Below are 18,957 nucleotides of genomic sequence, written 5' to 3'. Positions count from 1 at the left end.
GCGCCGGGATCCCCGGGCACCGACACTTCCGCGCACCGACGCTCGAGGAACTCCCGACACCGGGACTCCCAGCCACGAGGATGCCCGCGACCCCCGAGCACTGCACCGGGACCCCCGAGCACTGCACCGGGACCCCCGAGAACTGCACCGGGACCCCTGGGTACTGCGGTGGGACCCCCGCTCCGGCGATCCCCGTGTCCCCCTGGAGCGGTTCAGGACGACGGCGCCCGGAGCTCGGGGCTGATCCCAGGGCCGGCTGGGACAGGGACGTTTTGGGGTCCTCCCAGCTGGTTCTGGGAGGTCGATGCCCCAGGGACCCCGACATGAGCGGGGGGTGAAAGGGGCGTCCTGGGGGGAACGTGGGTGTCTGGGGGTCGTTGTCGGGATGGTGACGAGGAGGGGGTACAAGAATCCATCCCTCCCCTGACTTCTCCCCACACCCTGTGCCTCAGTTTCCTCCCGGTCTCAGCCCCCCAGTGTTCCCACCCCCGCTTGCCCCCGGAAGGACACACCAACACATCCCATCTCCCATTCATGGGAATCAGCACTTTATTTGGATCTGCGGGGGGCTCGGGGACGCCCCCGGGTTTTGGGGGCCGTGACCCCCTCAGTAGGTGCGGACCTTCACCTCCCTGGTCTCAGTGACCACGCGCTGGGTGGGCCCTGTCCCTGCCGTGGTGGCCGTGGTCTCCTTGTCCAGGGCATCCCTCAGGCTGTGGGGAGGGGGGGGTTAGGGGTGGGGGCACCCAGGGGTCCCCTCCCCATGCCAGTAGTGTCCCCCCCTCAGTGTGACTCAACAGGTGATAGTGATGGCATGTCCAGTGGGATGGGCTGGGGTGTCCCAACACCCTGGAGATTGTCCCCTCTGGGTGTCACCACTGTCCCCTGGCTGTTCCCAAAATCTTGTAACTGCTGGGACCGGGACACTTGGACCCCTGGGGTTCATCCCCTCTGATGTCATCATTGTCTCCATCCCCAGGCTATCCTGAAGGACAGGGCTGGGATATGTGATCTCCTGGGATCATCCCCCTGGATGTCACTGCTGTCCTCTGGCTGTCCCCAAAATCTTGTAACTGGGGGGACCTGGACACCTCATCACAGGGGTCTCATCTGCCCTGGGTGTCCCCTCCTCATGCCAGGGATGGCACCTGGACACTCAATTCCTGGAATTATCCCTTCCCATCCCATATCCCCCCCTCCTCTGTCTCCATTTCCCCCTCACCTCAATTTCCACCCCTCTGAATTTCCTGCCCCCCCGAGCCCTTATACCTGAACTCACCCCCCAAACTTCCTCACCAGAGCTCTCTGTGCTCACCTTCCCCCAAAACCTGAATTTCCCCCGCTCACCTGAGCCACTGTACCTGAATGCCCATCCCACATTCTCTCCCTGTACCTGAACTCCCCCCCAATTTGAACTCCCACCCCCTATACCTGCCTTCCTTTCCCTTCTCACGCGAACAGCCCATATCTGAACTACACCCCCAAATTCCCCCCTCACCTGAACTTCTAACACCCTGTACCTGGATTCATTCCCTCTTCACCAAACTCCCCCCTGAACCTTCTCATACCTGAACTTCCCTCTCACCTGAACCCCCCGGAACGCCTCCCCTTCACCTAAACTTCCCCTGACCTGGACTCCCCCCTCACCTGAACTCATCCCCCGTACCTGAATTTCCCCTCTCACCTGAACTTCCACTCCAGCACTATCTGATTTCCTTCTCCTCCTGCCCTGAACCCCCGTACCTGATCCCCTCCCCAGTCCCCCCCCCCGCTAACCTGAAGCCGTCTCCGCCCTCCAGCAGCTGCCGATATGTCGCGATCTCGGCCTCGAGCCGGTCCTTGAGGCCGAGCAGCGCCCGGTGCTCCTCGTTCTGCCGCTGGAGCTGCGCCCGCACGTCCCGCAGCTCTGCCTCGGCTGCGCTCACCTGGAGCTGCACCTGCGCCAGGTGAGCCCCGGCCCGTGCCTCGGCCTCGGCCAGTGCCGCCTCCAGACCCGCGTTCTGGGGGGATCCGGGCGATTAGGGGGCTTTGGGGGAGTCAGCACCCGGAAAATTGGGGTTGAGGGGGTTCATCCCAAGCTTCAGCCTCTACCAGCACCAGCTCCAGATCCACATTCTGGAGGGACTGGGGGGTTAAGGGGGTTTTGGGTGGGTTCACTCTGATCTGAGCCTCAGCCTCGACCATGGCAGCCTCTAAATCCATGTTCTGGGGTGTTCGTGGGGGAATTAGGGGGTTTTGGGGGGGCCAGTACCCCTAAAAAAGGGGCTTTGGGGGATCTGCACCAAGAAAATGGGGGGCGTGGGGAGTCACCTCGGGCTCAGCCAGTGACTCCAGACCCGCATTCTGGGGAAATGTAGGAGTTTTGCAGGGGTTTACTCCAAAAATTTGGGGTTCACCCTGAGCTTTGGTCAATGCAGACCCCAAACCCGTGTTCTGGAGGCATCAGGAGAGGATTAGGGAGTCTTGTGGGGGTTCATCCTGCCCCGATCCTCAGCCTCAGGCACTGCCACCTCCAGCCCTGAGTTCTGGGGGATTCGGAGGGTTTAGGGGGTGGGGGGGTCAGGACCTCAAAAATGGCCTTTGTGGGTCCGGAGTTATGGGTTGGGGATTGGAAGGGTTTTGGGGCTCTGGAGCGATGGATTAAAGGGAGCTAGGTTTTTTGAGGGGGAAGTTGGGGGTGTGAGGCTGTGGATTGAGGGATTTGGGGGGGTGGGTGGGGTTTTTTGGAGGAGTTTGGGGAATTTTGGGGTACCTGGTTGCGCAGGGCCTCAAGGTCAATCTCGAGGGTTTGTAGTGAGCGACGCAGGGCCCCGACGGTACCTCGTGCCACGTCCAGGTCCTTTGTGCTCTGTGTCACCTCCAGGGTGGTCTCCGTGATCTGGGAGGGAAAGGAGGAGTCTGGGGGGGCCTGGTGACAACCTTGGGGTCTGGGGGGCAGCAGCCTCGGTCCCACCCACCATGGGCACCCCAAGTCCTTCAGGCAATGTGGGGGAGTGAGGCCATCCCAAGAAGAACCAGACTCAGGCATGGGACCCTAATGGGGGTCCCACATCGTGGGGGTGCCCTAGGAGGGGCTCCAAACTTGCACCCCCTTGGACAGAGGCTATCCCAAAAGTGTCCTCAAGGTTGGACCAGGAACCTCCTGGAGCAGTTCGCCCCATGACTCCCCCTAAAACCGTCCTGAGTGTCCACCCAGGACCCCCCTGGGTCCTCCACCCCTCTCCCCCCTGGCTTTGTGGGGCTTCTTTGGGGACCTCCCATGCCAGCCTGGGGACACCCCCTAAAAGGCGCTTCTCCTGTTTTGGGACCCCCCGGTGGCCCCCCATTGGGAACACCCCTATGGAGCATCATTGGGGACCCTTGGGTGTAGATTGGTGGGGGTTTGGGGTCTCCAACTCCCACCCCCTCTGCTTCTCCAGGTCTTCCAGGGCCATTGTCCTGGACCCGCAGCTCCCCCAGAATCATTTCGGGGCTGGTTTTGGGTGGGATTTGAGGTTTTTTCAGGTTCCCTACCTGCTGCCCCCACTGCTTCTCCAGGTCCTCCAGATTTTTCTGGGCCAGGGCATCATACTGAGCCCGCAGCTCTCCCAGGACCTTCCCTAAATCCTGCGACTGCGGAGCGTCCACCTCCACTGTCAGCGCTGACTGTGATGCCTGCGCCCGCAGGTCCTGCACTTCCTGGAGGCAGCATGGGTCAGTTTGGGGTTCCACAGCCCCTCCCGAGCCCCCCCAAGTCCTCTGGACCCACCTGGTCATGGTCCTTGCGCAGCAGGATCAGCTCCTCGCGCAGGGCCTCGATGTCCCCCTCGAGCTGCAGCCGCGTCATGTTGGTGTCGTCCAGGACCTTGCGCAGCCCGGCGATGTCGCTGTCCACTGACAGGCGGATGGCCAGCTCTGCCTCGAACCTGGACATGCCGCAGGAACGGAGAGCCAGGGTGGGACACGGAGCCGAGCCAGCCTTGTGCCTGTTCATTACTTTGTCCTTGTCCTTGGCCCTGTTTCTGTCCCTGATGTATCCTTGTCCCCTGCCCGTATTGGCAGCCCCATTTCTATCCCCAGCCCAACACAGCCTTTTCCTTATCCTCGTTCAATCCCCATCATCCTCAGCCTTATTTCCATCCCCAACACATCCTTCTCCCATCCCTGTCCTATCCCCATCCCATTCTCATCATTCTCATCCTCACTCATATCCATCCTCATCTTCATCTCCATTTCCATCCCCATCACATCCCTTTCCCCACCCCTGTCCCATCCCCATCCCATTCCCATCATTCTCATCCTCAGTCTCATTCTCATCCTCGTCCTCATCTTCATTTCAATTCCATCCCATCTCCTTGTCCCACCCTCATCTCATTTCCATTTCCAGCCCCACCTGACCTCATCCCATTGCTGTCTCCATCCATGTTCTTATCCCTGTCTCATCTCCTCTGCTACCTCCACTTATTTTATCTTTGTACCTGTCCTCATCCTCATTCTCATCCTTTTCCATGTTTTCATCCCCATTTTCATCCCCTGTTCCTTCCCCATTCCTGTCTCATCCTATTCCTTATCCTCATCTCCAGTTCTGTCCCATCTCTGTTTCCATCCATGTTCCTATTCTTGTCCCATCCCAACTCTCACCTACAGCTGTCCCCATCCTTGTCCTTTTCCCTGTCCCTATCCAGTTTCCCATCCCCATTCCAACTCCTGTTTCCATCTTTGACCTTGTCCTCATCCTGATTTCCATCCTCAGCCCATCCCTGTCCCTGTCCACATCTGGTCTCCATTCCCACTTCTATTTCCACCCTTATCCTTGTGCACATCCCTGTCCTATCTCCACCCCATTTCCATCCCTGTACCCACCTCCTTCCCACCCATCCCCATTCAGTCTCCATCCCATCCTCATCCTCACTCCCATTGCCACCTGTTCTCCCCCTAGTCCCCATCCCCACCCACCAAATTCCCATTCCCACTCCTGTTTCCATGCTGGTCTCCATCCCATCTCCCTCACCATCTGTATCCCCATTCCCCTCCCCACTGTTTTCATCTTTGTCTTCATCCCCATTTTGTCTCCATCCCCATCCTCATCCCATTTACCACCCCCATCCTCACCCTCATCCCCACTCCCTTTTCTTCCCCATTCCTACCCAATCCCACCCCTATTCCCATCTCCATTCCCATCTTGTCTTCAACTCCATTTCCTCCCCATCCCCATTCCCACCCCTATTCCCACCCCATCTCCACCATCTTTTCCATCATATTCCCACCCCCATTTCCTCCCCATTCCCACTCCATCCTCATTCCCATGTCACCCCTGCCACGTTCCCACCCCCGTTATTCCCAGTATTCCCAGTATCCTGCCCTCACTTGACCCGGAAGTCGTCGGCTGCCAGCCGAGCGTTGTCGATCTGCAGCACGGTGCGTGCGTTCTCCACCGTGCTCTCCAAGATCTGGGATGGGGACACGAGGACACCCGTGGATACAGGGGACAGATGGACATGGGCACACGGGGACACGTGCAGATATGGGGACATGTAGGGACAGATGGACGCATGGGGACATGGACACGAGTGGACACAGGGAAATAGGGACTCATGGAGGGGGCATGGGGAGATGTGGACAGGGGGACACACATGGACATGGGGATGCACGGATGGGGACATGTGGAGGGACACACGGACGTGAGGGGACACGGGTGGACACAGACATGGAGACACACGGACACGGGTGAACACATGGATGGGAGGGACAGGTGAGGGGGACACATGGACAGGCAGACACAGGCACACACACGGACGCAGGGACACAGGGACACGTGTCACCATCGCCGTGGCAGGATGACTTCCCCCGGCCCCCCTTCCCTGCAGGGCCTCGCCCCGGAAAAGCTGCGATAACCCAGGGTGGGGGCGGGGCGGGGGGGGCCTAGGTGTGTGTGGGGGGAGGGGTGCCGGTCACCTTGAGGAGGTTCCAGGAGGGGCTTTGGGGGGACGGGAGGGGGGGGGGTGTCTAATTTACCCCCAAATCGGGGTAAGAATGGAGGGAGGGCTCCTTCGACACTGCCCCACCCCGGTGGCCTTGGTCACGTCCCTTCGCTCACCCCGTGGGGAGAAACCCCCCTGCGCCCCCCACCCACGGGACTTACAGACCTCCCCCAAGCCTCCCTACGCCCCCCAGGGACTTGCAGACCTCCCACAGATACAAAGTTCATGTTTGAATTCCCCCGTTAATGTTTAACCCCAAGCCGCCCCGCGCCCCTACCTTGTCCCGTAGCTCCTCTATCAGCTCCCACTGGGGGCTCCAGTCCTTGGCGCTGGGTCCCTTTTGGGTCATAAACTCCCGGATTTGGGTCTCCAGGCGCCGGTTCTCCCGCTCCAGTCTCCGCACCTGCTCCAGGTACGTGGCCAGGCGGTCGTTGAGGTCCTGCATCGCCTCCTTCTCGTTGGCCACGGCCCCGGAGCCCCCCAGGAGGACGCTGCCCCCCAGGCCGGCCCCATAACTGGCCCCATAACCGGCCCCAAAGGCGCCCCCGGCGCTGCTCAGGGTGCGGGTGACGGAGATCCGGGACCCCGCGCCCCCCGCCCCCGCGTACACGCTGGCGGCGCTGCCCAGGGGGGCGAAGCGGCGGCCGGGGGCGATCCCGGGTGTCCCGAGGGTCCCGATGCCGCCGGAGCGGACAGAGCCGGAATAGACGGTGCGGCGGGAGAAGCTCATGGGAACGGTGACACGACGGCGAGAGCCCGAGAGTCGCACGGACGGACGCACGGATGGAATTCCGGGCGGGAATTCTGGCCGGAATTTATAGCCGGGAGCGGCCCCACGGCACCTCCCCACGGCCTCGCTCCCGGGAAGGGAAGGTGCGGCTGGAGCCGGCCCAGGCCTTTGTTCCTGCGGGGACCGGCCCCAAAACCTGAGGAGTGGGGTGTGAGAGAAAAGAATCAGCCCCAAAACTCGTGGGATGTGAGGCGGAGGTGTGGGAGTCTTACCCAGAACTTGGAATGCAGGGCAGGGGAAAGGGAATCAACCCCAAAACTTGTGGGGTGCGAAGTGGGTGGAAAGGGGTCATACCCCTTTCATACCCAGAACTGTGGGGTGCAGGGCAGAGGGAAAGGAATCAACTCCAGAATCAACCCAGGGTGAGGGTTGGAGGGATGGGTGTCTGACCCAGAACTTGTGGTGTGTGTTCAGAAGGATGGCATCGACCCCATAACTGTGGGGTGGAGGACAAAGGAATAGGAGTCAGCCCCAGAACTGTGGGATGTGGGCAGGGTCAGCCCCACACATTTTCTGGTCCCCATAGCCAGCCCCATATCACCCTACTGACCTTTGCACTTCTGCAGCCGCTTCCTGACCTGAGACCCCCTGTTTTACCCTGTTCCTGCCATGTTTTGCTCAGTTTTCTTAATTTTGCCCCATTTTGCCCTGTTCATGTCTTATTTACTCATTTTTGTCCACATTTGCAGCATCACTGCCTTGCTTTATCTCATTTTTGTCCCATTTTTGCCCAATTCTCATTTTCCCCATTTCCCCCATTCCTGTCTTTTTGCTCCATTTTACTCCATTTATGCAAAACCTTCCCATTTTGCTGTTTTGCCTAATTTTGCTGTCTTACCCCATTCCTATCCCATTTTACTCATTTTTGCCCTATTTTGTCATTTTATCCCATTCTTGTCCCACTTTAACCCTTTTTGCTTGATTTTGCCCTGTTTTATCCCATTCATGTCCCATTTATCCCTTTTCGCCCCATTTTGCCCCATCTCTGTCCAGTTTTGCTGGTTCCCCCCCCCCTTTTTTTTGCCATTTCTGCCCATTTTGCCCCATTCCTTCCCCCTTTTCTCCCATTTCCCTTTCCCCCCACATTTTTCTCTACTTTGCCCCATTCCTTCCCTTTCCATTCCCTTCATTTTTCCCCGTTCCTGCCCAATTTTCCCCTATTTTCCCCCACTTATGCCCAATTTTATCCTGTTCTACCCCGTCTCCTCCTTCCCCTCCTTTTTGCCCCCCTTTCCCCCCCTTTTTCTCCCTTTTCCCCGTGGGGTCCCCGAGGTGCCAGACCGAGGGTCCCAGGGGGTCCCACCCAGGGTCCAGTGGCCTCGTCCCTCTTTGGGGACCCCCTGGGACCCCCTGAAGGGCGCGGGGGGAGGGGCGGGGGTGTAGGGGCTGCTCCCACCCTGGGCCTTATCGGGAACATTCCGGGCGTTCCCGGTGGGTGACGTGTCCCCCCCCCGTGTTCCCCCTCCCGCCTTGCCCCTGTGTCCCCCGCTCCCCAAATGTCCCCCATGTCCCTGTGAGCCCCCGGTGTGTTCCTCCCGTGTCACCTGGTGTCCCCCAGTGTCCACATCTCGTGTCCCCCCGAGTCTCCCTCATCCCCATAATGTCCCCCATGCTGCCGCCACCTCACGGCCACCCCATGTCCCCCCCATGTCCCCCCTGTGTTCCCCCATGCCTCAGTGTCCCCATCTGATGACGAGGGGGGGCTCAGCTGGGGCTGTCCAGGGCTTAGGGGGTTCCCCACTGCTCCTTGGGTGGTCTTGGGGGTCTGGGGGGGTGTCCTGCAGGATCTGGGACCCACCCTACCCCCTTCCAGGGTTATCTCTGGAAATTCCTTCCTGATAAGATGGGAGGGATTTAGGGAGGGAGCTGGAAGTGGTGGGAGCCTCTTGGGGGGGTAGAGGTGGGAGCAGATTGTGTCTCCTCCCAGGTGTCGCAGCTTTGGGGGGGCTCCTCAGACCTATGTGACCCCTCACGGGTGGAATCTGGATGGATTTGGGAAGGGAGGAAGGAAGGGAAGGATTCCAGGAAGGAAGGATTCCAGGAAGGAAGGAAGGATTCCTGGGAGGACTCCAGGAAGGAAGGAAGGAAGGAAGCTCTAGATCCCAGCTGCAGGATTCCAAACCCGTGGGTGTCGCCCTCCCAGTGCCCAGCGTGTGCCGCCCTCGTGCCGGGCAAGTCTGGGCTGGAGACATCACCGCACACACTGGCACCTGTCAGAACCACCTGCACACACCTGAACTCACCTGAACTCACCTCCATCCATCCATCCATCCATCCATCCATCCATCCATCCATCCATCCATCCATCCATCCATCCATCCATCCATCCCATGCCTTTTTGGGGAAGTTTTCCCTATTTTGCTGCTGACTGGCACTGGGGACAGGCCCTGGTGAGGCCTGGGACAGGGCTGGGGACAGGTCTGGGGCCAGATTTGGACTGATGTGGCTGGAGTCCCACGTTGTGATTTGGGGACAGGGGCTGGGGTCAGGGGTTGGGGAACATGGTGCTGGGGGCAAAGACTGGGAGTCAGATGTTGGGGACACAGGGTTTGAGGTTTTGGGGCTGGGGAACAGAGTTTGGAACACAGGTTTGAGCTGTAATTTGGGGACAGGGCTGGGGATGGAGGGCTGGGGTCAGGGCTTGGGGTCTTGGATCTGGGGACATGGGCTGAGGACACAGAGCAGGGGACAGGGACTGGGGTCCTGCATTGAGGGACATGGGGCTAGGGACACAGTTTGGTGGCCCACCAAATGATGGGGTCAGGGATGGGGGACATGGGGATGGGGTCAGGGACTTGGGACATGCCATAGGGACACAGTTTGGGATCCTAGGATGGGGACATGGGCAGGGACAAAGAATGGGGGACAGGGGTTGGGGACATGGGCCGGGGGAATGGTTTGAGGTCACAGATTGGGGATGTGGTGCTGGGGACACAGACTGGGGGACACAGGGTAGGGACAGTGGTCTGGAGACCCAGAATGGGGGTCAAACTGGGACATGGGCTTAGGTCAGGGGTTGGGGGCTGAGACCGGGGGGATCTGGACTGGGATCGGGGGTTGGGGGCCCAAACTGAGTGACAGGACTTGGTGACATGCAGTCAGGGACTCAGACTGGGAGACTCAGGTTTGGGGACACGGTGGGGACAGGGCTGGGGACAGTCCTTAGGGAGTGTCGGTAGGTCTCCTCCTCCGGGAGGGGGCGCGGAGGGGGGTGGGGAGCACAGGGACCCGCATTTTGGGGTAAGCCCACCCCTGCGTATCCTCCCGTCCCGATGCCGGCAGATCCCGGTGATCCGGCGGATCCCGGTGATCCCGCCAATCCCATGTCCCGAAGGGGTTAAAGCTCCGGTCCCTCCCCCCGCTTCTCCTCCCCCGGCTCTGGGATAAGCCCGAGAACCAACCCAGGAACCAAACCGGGAATGCGCCCGGAACCCGCCCGGCCGCTCCGCCCGGCCCAGCCCGTCCCGTCCCGACCCGTCCGGCCGGTCCTGCCGGGGCTGCCGCCGGAGCCTCCCTGCCCCGAGCGCGGCCTTCGGCCTCGTCCTCCTCAGCCGTCTCCAACCTGCTCCAGCCGTCCTCATCCTCCTGAGCCTCTTCAGCCTCTTCCAGCCGTCCTCAGCCTCTTCCAGTCGTCCTCATCCTCCTCAGCTGAGGACCTTCTCCAACCCTCTTCCAAACCTGCACCAGTCTGCTCATCCTCCGTCTAACCTTCTCCATCCTCCCTGCAACCTCCTCATCCCCCTCAACCTCCTCCAACCCTCTTTCAACCCTCCCGGACCTTCATCCACTTTCCAGCCTCTTTCCTAACTCCCTCCTATCTCCTTTCCCAACTACCAACCTTCTCCAGCTTCCTCATCCTCCAGCCGCCCTCATTTCGCACCTCCCGAGCACTTGGCAGGCTCTCTCCAGCCTCTGTTCCCACTCTGCCCTCCCAGATGTCTGTCTCCATCCCCCGGCAGCCGCTGCGGAGCAGCTCAGCCGTTCCGGGCCGTTCCTTCTCGTCCCGCTCCTTCACGGCCGCTCCGGCGCTGAGGATGAGCACGGCCCCGGCCCTCGGCCCTTACGGGGGGCTCCGGGGCGGCTCCGGGGGGCTCGGGGGACCCTCGTGGGTGCCGGGGGCGGGCATCACGGCCGTCACCATCAACCGGAGTCTCCTGGCGCCGATGGACGTGGCCGTGGATCCCGAGCTGCAGGAGCTGCGCCGGGAAGAGAAGGAGCAGATCAAGACCCTCAACGATAAATTCGCTGCCTTCATCGACAAGGTGGGGCTGGGGGGACCCCGAGGAGGGGTGGGACCACCCTGGGGACTGGCTTCTGGGAACTCCTCGGGCACCTGGGACATCTTGGGACACCTGAGGACGTTGAGACCCACCCTGGGACCTCCTGAACATCTTTGGGGACTTCTGTACTCTTGGGGACATTGAGACCTTCTCTGGGACCCCCTGAGCCTCAGATGGAACATCCCAACCACCTTTGGGGACCTCCTGAGACCCCTGGGCTCACTGAGAAGCCCTTCCCAGGTACCCTTCAGGAACCCCCTGGCACTCCCTGAGCACCTGTGGGGACTTTCTGAGACCCTCAGAGACATTGACACCCCCTTTTGGGACACCCTGACCCCCTCCTGAGTTCCCCAAGGACACACAGACTCCAGCTTGCCCTGGGACCCCAAATCTCCCCCCTGCCCCCCCCTTCCACTCCATGCCCCCCTCCAGCCCAACCCCTTCCCCCGGGGGTGATTTGGGGGTAATTTTGGGGTTCTGACTCCCTTTTCCCCCTTTCCCCCCAGGTGTGACTTTGGGGGTGGAGGTGTTTTTGGGGTGATTTTGAGGTATGGGAGTGCCCCTGACCCTGCTTTCCCCCAGGTGGGATTTTGGGGTGATTTTGAGGTATGGGAGTGCCCATGACCCTGCTTTGCCCCAGGTGGGATTTTGGGGTGATTTTGAGGTATGGGAGTGCCCATGACCCTGCCTTCCCCCAGGTGTGATTTTGGCTGGTTTTGGGGTGCTGTCCCCTCTCCGCAGGTGCGGTTCCTGGAGCAGCAGAACAAACTCCTGGAGACCAAGTGGGGGCTCCTGCGGGCGCAGCCCCCCCCCCGCAGCAGCCTGGGGGGGCTCCTCGAGGGCTACGCGGGGACCCTGCGGCGGCAGCTGGAGGCGCTCGGGCAGGAGCGGCAGCGGCTGCGCGCAGAGCTCGGCCACGTCCGGGGGCTGGTCGAGGAGTTCAAGGCCAAGTCAGTGTCCCCAAATGTCCCCCAAATCTCTCGGGTACTCCCATGTCTCCCCAGACCCTTCCACAGCCCCCCAGTGCCACCCTGTAGCCCCCCTGTGGCTGCTGATGCCGCCCAGGCCACGCCTGCAGCCTCCTGGAGGAATTCAAGGGCATGTCTGTGTCCCTGAGTGTTCCCCCACATACCCCTGTGTCCCCATTCTGTGTGCCCTCACCCACATGTCCCTTCATCCCCGTGTCCCCCTGTCCCCATGGCCCTCGATGTCCCCACCATGTCCCTGGGTGTCCCTGTATCCTCATATCCCCACAACCCTGGTCCTGTCTATGTTCCCACATCCTCCCATCACCTTGTCCCTTTGCCCCCTGTCCCCACCGCCCCATGTCCTCCCATCCCCTTGGGTCCCCATGTCACCCATCCTCATATCCCTCCCTGTCCCAATGTCCCCATAGACCCATGTCTCCCCTGTCGCCACGTCCCCTCCCTACTCTCTCCATATCCCCATCCCCATGTCACTCATTCCCATGTCCCCATGTCCCCCATTCCCACATCCCCATGTCACCCCATTCCCATGTCCCCCATCCCCCCAGCTCCCATCCCCATACTCCCCCTGTCCCTGTGTCCCCCATGCCCATTTCTCCATGTGCCCCTGTCCCCCCCATCCTTGTGTCCCCCTGCCCAGGTACGAGGAGGAGATCAACCACCGCACAGAGAAGGAGAATGAGTTTGTCCTGCTCAAAAAGGTGGGGGAACCCCAACACTGAGGGGGGACCCCGACATGGGGGGAGTCCCTGAGACCAAGGGGTTGCTGGGGGGCCCCTGGGGGTGCTGGGAACAGAGGGTGACAGGGGTGTTCCCACAGGACGTGGATGAAGCTTACATGTCCAAGGTAGAGCTGGAATCACGCCTGGAGAGCCTCACGGACGAGATAAACTTCCTGCGGCAGCTCTACGAGGAGGTTTGGGGGTGCCTGGCATTTGGGGTACCTGGATTCGAGGGGTGCCCCTCTTCTGAAGCCTGCCCCCATGTGCACAGGAGCTGCAGGAGCTGCAGGCACAGGTGTCGGACACGGCCGTGGTGGTGTCCATGGACAACAGCCGCCAGCTGGACATGGCCGGGGTGCTGGCGGACGTGCGGGCACAGTACGAGGACATCGCTGGCCGCAGCCGTGCTGAGGCTGAAGGCCTCTACCAGGTCAAGGTCAGGAGAGCACCCCCTGCTGCTGCCCAAACCTTCATCTTCCTCCTCCTTTTCCTCTTCTTCCTCCTCCCTGTTCCCCAAACCTTCTTCCTCCTCCTCACTTACCCCACAATCCTCCTCCTCTCCACCTGCTCCCCAAACCTTCATCTTCCTCCTCTTTTCTGCCTAATCCTTCCTCCTACTCTTCCTCCCCCTGACTCTTTCTCCTTCCTGCTCTCTAAAACTTCCTCCTCCTTTTCCACACCCTTAGCCTTCATCCTCCTCCCTGCCTCATCCCCTCTTCTTCTGAATTCTCCTCCTCCCTGCCTCTCAAGTCTTCATCCTCTTCCTTGCTCCCCGAACCTACTCCTAGTTCCCAAGCCTTCATCCTCCTCCCTCCCTGCCCTGTCCTTGTCCTCCCTGTCCTCCTCCTCCCTGTGCCTCAATCCTTCTTCCTCCTTGTCGCCTCCTCCCTGCTCGCTGAACCTTCCTCCTCCTCCTTGCTGCATCTTCCTCCTCCTCCCTGCCCCATCCTCCTCCTCCTTCCTGCTTCCTGAAATTTCTTTCTCTTCCTCCATCCTGCCCCAAATCCTTCCTCCTCCTCCTTCTCCTCCTCCTCTTCCTCCTCCTCGTCCTCCTCATCTTCCTCCCTGCCCTGGAGGGAGCAGCTGCTGTGTGGGAGAAATTCTGGCTTGAAATCCAACCAGAGCTGCCACATCCCAGCCTGGAGTGTTCCCCCTGGCGTGGGCTCACCCCAGTCCCAGGGAGCCACAGGGCAGGGAGGGGCCCCCATCTCCATTGCTGGTGCAGATCCCAGTGCCAGAACTTCCCAGGCTCTTTCATCCCCTGTTTTGGGATGATGGTGGAAAGCGGGGGGCCTCATCCCACTGGGATCCCAGATTCAAACCCAACCAGACCCACCAATGAGAGCTGCCATATCCCAGCTGGATCAGCCCTCCCAGCAGCTGCATCCCGACTCTTTCCTCTGAATTTTTGGGCTGCTGGTAGAAAAATTAGGTTTCACCCTCCCCATCCCACCAAGACCCTGACTCCAAACCCGACCCACGGCATCCCAGCTGGAGCATCCCTCTTGGCATGGCCACATCCCAGCTCTTTCCTCCCTGGTTTTGGTGTGCTGGGCAAGAGAGGGGTCCCCTCATCTCCATCCCCCTGAGATCCCAGATCCCAGCTGGAACATCCTTCTTGATACAGGAAAATCCCAGCTCTTCCATCCCAAATTTTGGTGTGCTGGGGGAAAAGAGGGGTCCCTCCAATTGCCATTCCCCCAGGATCCCAGTTCCAAACCCAGATAGACCCCCCAAATTCCAACTGGAGCTACCACATTCTTGTCAGGGCATCCCTCCTGCCTCCACCGCATCCCAGCTCTTCCATCCCAAATTTTGGGTGCTGGTGAAAAAGGGGGGTCCCCCCATCTCCATCCCCCCAAGATCCCAGCCCCAAATCCAACTAGACCTACCACATCCCACCCTGGACTATCCCTCCAAGTTTGGCCACATCCCAGCTTTTTCCTACCAGTTTTGGGGCACTGGTGGGTTTGGGGGACGCCCCACATTGCCCCCCTTGTCTGGTGTGTCCAGTATGAGGAGCTGAAGACGGCAGCTGGGAAGCAGGGGGACGACCTGCGTCAGACCCGCAGCCAGATCCAGGAGCTGAACCGGTGCATCCAGCGCATCCAGGCAGAGATTGAGGCTCTGAAAAATCAGGTTTGGGCTCAAACTCGGTTGGAAATTTGGAAGCATACTCCCTGCCCCTCCCCCACATATCCCCCAGCACCCTCTGGGAACCCCCACACTGGATTCCTGAGGATCTCTTGGGATGTCATCTGGAAAACAGGAGGAGAGAGCGATGGCTTAGAGATGAGGGGGATTTTGGGGGGCTGGGAATACTGGTGGGAAGAAGGGGGTGAGGGATACTGGGATATAAGGGATACTGGGGAGTGAGGAGTACTGGGACATGGGGACACTGGACCAAAGAGGATGATAGGACATGGAATACTGGGACACTGGGTATACTGGGACAGGGGGACTCTGAGGGGGTGAGGGATATTGGGATACTGGGGATTTTGGGTCATGGGGTCCGGGGGGATCCTGGGCTCAGTGTCCCATCCTGCAGCGCTCTGGACTGGAGGCGGCCGTGGCCGAGGCCGAGGAGCGTGGGGAGCTGGCACTGAGGGATGCCCGGGCCAAGCTGGCAGACCTGGAGGGGGCCCTGGCCCAGGCCAAGCAGGACCTGGCCCGGCAGCTCCGGGAGTACCAGGAGCTCATGAACGTCAAGCTGGCCCTGGACATTGAGATTGCAACCTACAGGAAGCTGCTGGAGGGCGAGGAGAGCAGGTGGGAAGCCCCAATCCCAAATCCCAGATCCCAGATCCCATGGGCATCCCACATCCCATAACCTCTGGGCATCCATATCTCATACCCGGTGTCCCATGCTCCATCCCATATCCCATGGGCATCCCATTTGCCATGCCCTTCATCCTGGATACCATAAACATCCCATACTCTGTGTCCCATATCCTGCAAGGATCCCATATGCCATGGGCATCCCATGTTCCATACCCCCTATCCCGTGGACATCCCATGTTCCACATCCCATACCCTATGGCTATCCCATATCCCATATCCAATGTCTTATATCCCATGAATGTCCCAAATCCCCCCTACTTGACCATGTCCCTTATTCATCTCCCCCTAAAAACACTCAGTTTGGGGACCCCCTCCAACCCCCCCCACTTCAGCTATGTCCCTTAAATACCCCCCCATCACTGCTCCTCTTTAGGGGAAAGTTTTGGGGGACAAACCCCCCCAGATTTCCCCCCAGGCCATGTCCTTTATCCCCCACCCCATCACTGATGGTCCTATTTGGGGGACCCCCCCAATCCCCCCAGGCTGGAGGCTGCTGTGCAGAACCTGAGCATCCACACCAAGCCTTCGGGGTACCTCGGTGAGTTTGGGGGGGGCCCCGGAACACCCCGATTTTGGGTGCCCCCTCCATGTGCCCCTCCTCACAGCTGCTCCCTCTTCCCCACAGGTGGACTCGGGGGAGGTTTTGGGGGGGGATTTGGGGGGGTGTTCGGGGGGGCCGTGGTCAGCTCAGGGTACTCGGTGCCACCCCCACCGCCCGAGAGCACGGCCCCCCTCAAATCCCGGGCCATCGTCATCAAGAAGATCGAGACCCGCGACGGGAAACTCGTGTCCGAGTCCTCCGACGTCCTGGAAAGCTGAACCCCCTTTCCTGGGGGACCCCAGTCCTTGGCTCGGCCGGCTGAGCTGAGCCCCCCTCTTCCCTGAGCAAACCCTAAATCCTGACCTGCTGAGCCCCCCCCAGCCCCCACTTTCTGGGGTGTCCCCCATGCCCACACAAACTGAACCCCCTCTTTCCCAGGGGGCTCCTCCATGTTCCCTGCCCCCACAGGGTGTCCCCCTAGGTCCTGGCCAGATGAACCCCCTTTCCTGAGGGGGTCCCCATGTCCAGTCCAGATGAGCCCTCCCCCTTTCCTGGGGGTCACTCTGTGTCTTGGGGAGTCCCTCATGTCCAGCCCAGCTGAGCCCCCCTGGGCCTCCCCTTCTCACGGTGTCCCCCCATATCCTCCCAAGCTGAACCCCCTTTTCTGAGGTGGGGGGGAGGGTCCCTCATGTTCTCACATTCTGAGCCCCCCCCAAGTCCCCTCTTTCCCACCCGGGGTGTCCCCCCAAGTCCAGGACACCTGAGCCCCCTGAGTCACCTTTCCTGGGGGTCCTGTCCATGTCCTGGGGGGATCTTTAGGGGAGGAGTCCCCTTGTCCAGGCCAGCCGAGCCCATTCCCTTCCCCCCATTCCCGTGGGGGTCCCCCATGTCCTCACCTGCTGAGCCCCCCCCTTGGTGTGTCCCCCCTCCATCCTGGCCCCCTTCCCTGGGGGACCCCAGCTCCCGACAGGACACCAGGCACCCTCTGCTGACAATCTGAGCCAGTGCCAGTGCCAGTCTCCCTTGGGGGGCTCCAACCCCCCCACTGTCCCCTCCCAGATGGGGGGGTGGGAACTGGGGGGTCTGAGCCTCCCCTGGGTGTTCCGCTTGCTGCTGGAATAAAACCTTGGAAATTTGGGAGCATTGATAACTAGGGGGGGAGGGGTGTGGGAGGGCTCATCCCAGGCTGCCTGCGGTGTTTTGGGGTGCCAGGACGATCTTGGGGTGCTCGGATCAGTCTGGGTGTGGTGGGATCCATCTTGGGGTGCCTGGTGTTGTTTTGTGGTTCCTGAGACTTGCTTGGGGAACTGGGACCAGCCTTGGTGTTCCCAGATCAGTTTTTGGGTGTCTGGGTCTGTTTGGGGGTCTGGGTCTGTTTTAGAGTGCCAGGACCCACGTGTCCCTGCCAGGACCAATCTTGGGGTGACTGGCTCCCTTCCTGGGGTGCCAGGACCAGTTTTGGGGTGCCAGGACCCATCCCAGGGTGCCAATACCTGTTTTGGGTTGCCTGGATCTCTCCCAGGTGCCAGAACACATCTGTGGGTGCCTGGGTTTGTTTTGGGGTACCAGGACTCATCCTGGGGCAGCAGGGTCCCTCCTGGGGTTCCTGTGACTGTGCCAACGTGCCCAGGTCCCTTTTTGGATGTCTGGCTGTGTTTTGGGGTGCCAGGACCCATGCTGGGCTGTCAATATCTGTTTGGGGGTACAAGGGTCCCCCCTGGGGTGTCAGGAGCCTTCCAGGCGTTGTTTTGGGGTAGCAATCCCTGTTTTGGGGTGCCTGGGTTGGATGCCCAGAGCAGTTTTAGGATGTCTGTGCCCATCCTGGGCTGCCTGGGACTGTTCTGGGCATACCAGGAGCCATCCCAGTTTTGGGGGCCAAGGTCCCTTCTGGGGTTCCAGGACCCATCCTGGAGTGCCAGGGCCTCTTTGGGGTGGCCGGTTCCCTTAGGGGGTGCCAGGGCCCATCTCAGGGTCTGTTTTGGGGATCCTGGATACCCTCTGGGGTGCCAGAACCAGTTCCAGGGTACCTGGGTCAGTGCGGGGGTACAAACACCCACCCTGGGGCGTCAGAGCTCATTTTGGGGTGCCCAGGTCTGTTTTGGAATGCCAGGGTTTGTTTTGGGGTGCCAGGACCCCTTTTGGGACATCAGAATCTATTTTGGGGTGCCTGGGTCCCTTCCTGGGCTTATCCAGGGGTACCAGGGTCTGTTTTGGGGTGCCCGTGTCCCTCCCGGGGGGTGGAGGGACCCTTGTCTCTCGGGGTGCTACCACACCCCAAAACCCCTGTCTGCTCTCCGCCCCCCACCCCCTCCCATTTTGGAGCGGTAAGGAAGGGGGGCAGCAGCCTTGTTTGGGGGTCTGGCCCCCCCAGTTGGTTTGGGGGTGTCGGTGGGTGCCCTGGGCGTTTGGGCTGGTGCTGGTAGAGATTTGGGGGTGGGGCATGGCAGGGGCTCAGAGCTGTTTTGGGGGGCTCGGAACCGACCTGGAGGGTCCCTACGGGGGGAAGGGGACCCCCTGTTAATCACGAACCCCTCAGGGCCCGGGAGGGAGGGAGGATTTGGGGCTGGGAGCAGATTTGGGGGTCCCTCCATGGCTTGGGGGCGGGTAGTGTCCACAGGGTCTGGGCGCTTTGCAGGTTTTGGGGTGTCCCCCCCCCCCAGTTCCATCCGCGGGCCGGGCGGTGACACCCCGCGGTGTCCGTACTTAGTGCCAGCAGAGGGTTAATTAATTAATCACTAATTCATTAAGGAGCCGGGAGGGCGCTGCAGTCCCGCAGCACACGGAGCCCTCAGCGCTCCCCAGGTCGCACCCCAGGGGTTTTGGGGACCCTTCCCCGA

At 60.7% G+C, this 18,957-nt stretch overlaps 2 protein-coding genes across 2 annotated transcripts; one reads left to right on the top strand and one right to left on the bottom strand.

Annotated features, from left to right (window-relative positions):
* Window positions 1-601: 601 nt before the first annotated feature.
* Window positions 602-6,713, bottom strand: KRT18 (keratin 18). The gene is made up of 7 exons (XM_084223648.1): window positions 6,238-6,713; window positions 5,347-5,429; window positions 3,749-3,905; window positions 3,514-3,678; window positions 2,753-2,878; window positions 1,777-2,000; window positions 602-713 (listed from the first exon to the last, which is right to left on the bottom strand). Exons 1-7 carry the CDS (start codon window positions 6,688-6,690, stop codon window positions 608-610), a joined length of 1,314 nt encoding a protein of 437 aa, XP_084079774.1. The 5' UTR covers window positions 6,691-6,713; the 3' UTR covers window positions 602-607.
* On the top strand, window positions 6,327-17,136 carry LOC311164264 (keratin, type II cytoskeletal 8-like). Its single transcript, XM_084223646.1, has 10 exons — window positions 6,327-6,372; window positions 10,686-11,012; window positions 11,772-11,980; window positions 12,657-12,717; window positions 12,837-12,932; window positions 13,010-13,174; window positions 14,752-14,877; window positions 15,287-15,507; window positions 16,062-16,117; window positions 16,205-17,136. The coding sequence occupies exons 2-10, from the start codon at window positions 10,686-10,688 to the stop codon at window positions 16,396-16,398; spliced, it is 1,455 nt and encodes a 484-aa protein (XP_084079772.1). The 5' UTR covers window positions 6,327-6,372; the 3' UTR covers window positions 16,399-17,136.
* Window positions 17,137-18,957: the final 1,821 nt, after the last annotated feature.

Source organism: Fringilla coelebs, assembly GCF_963513975.1.
Source record: "Fringilla coelebs genome assembly, chromosome: 30".
Lineage (NCBI taxonomy): Eukaryota > Metazoa > Chordata > Aves > Passeriformes > Fringillidae > Fringilla > Fringilla coelebs.
The sequence above is the reverse complement of the archived record's forward strand: the minus strand, read 5'-3'. Positions and strand labels throughout refer to the sequence as shown.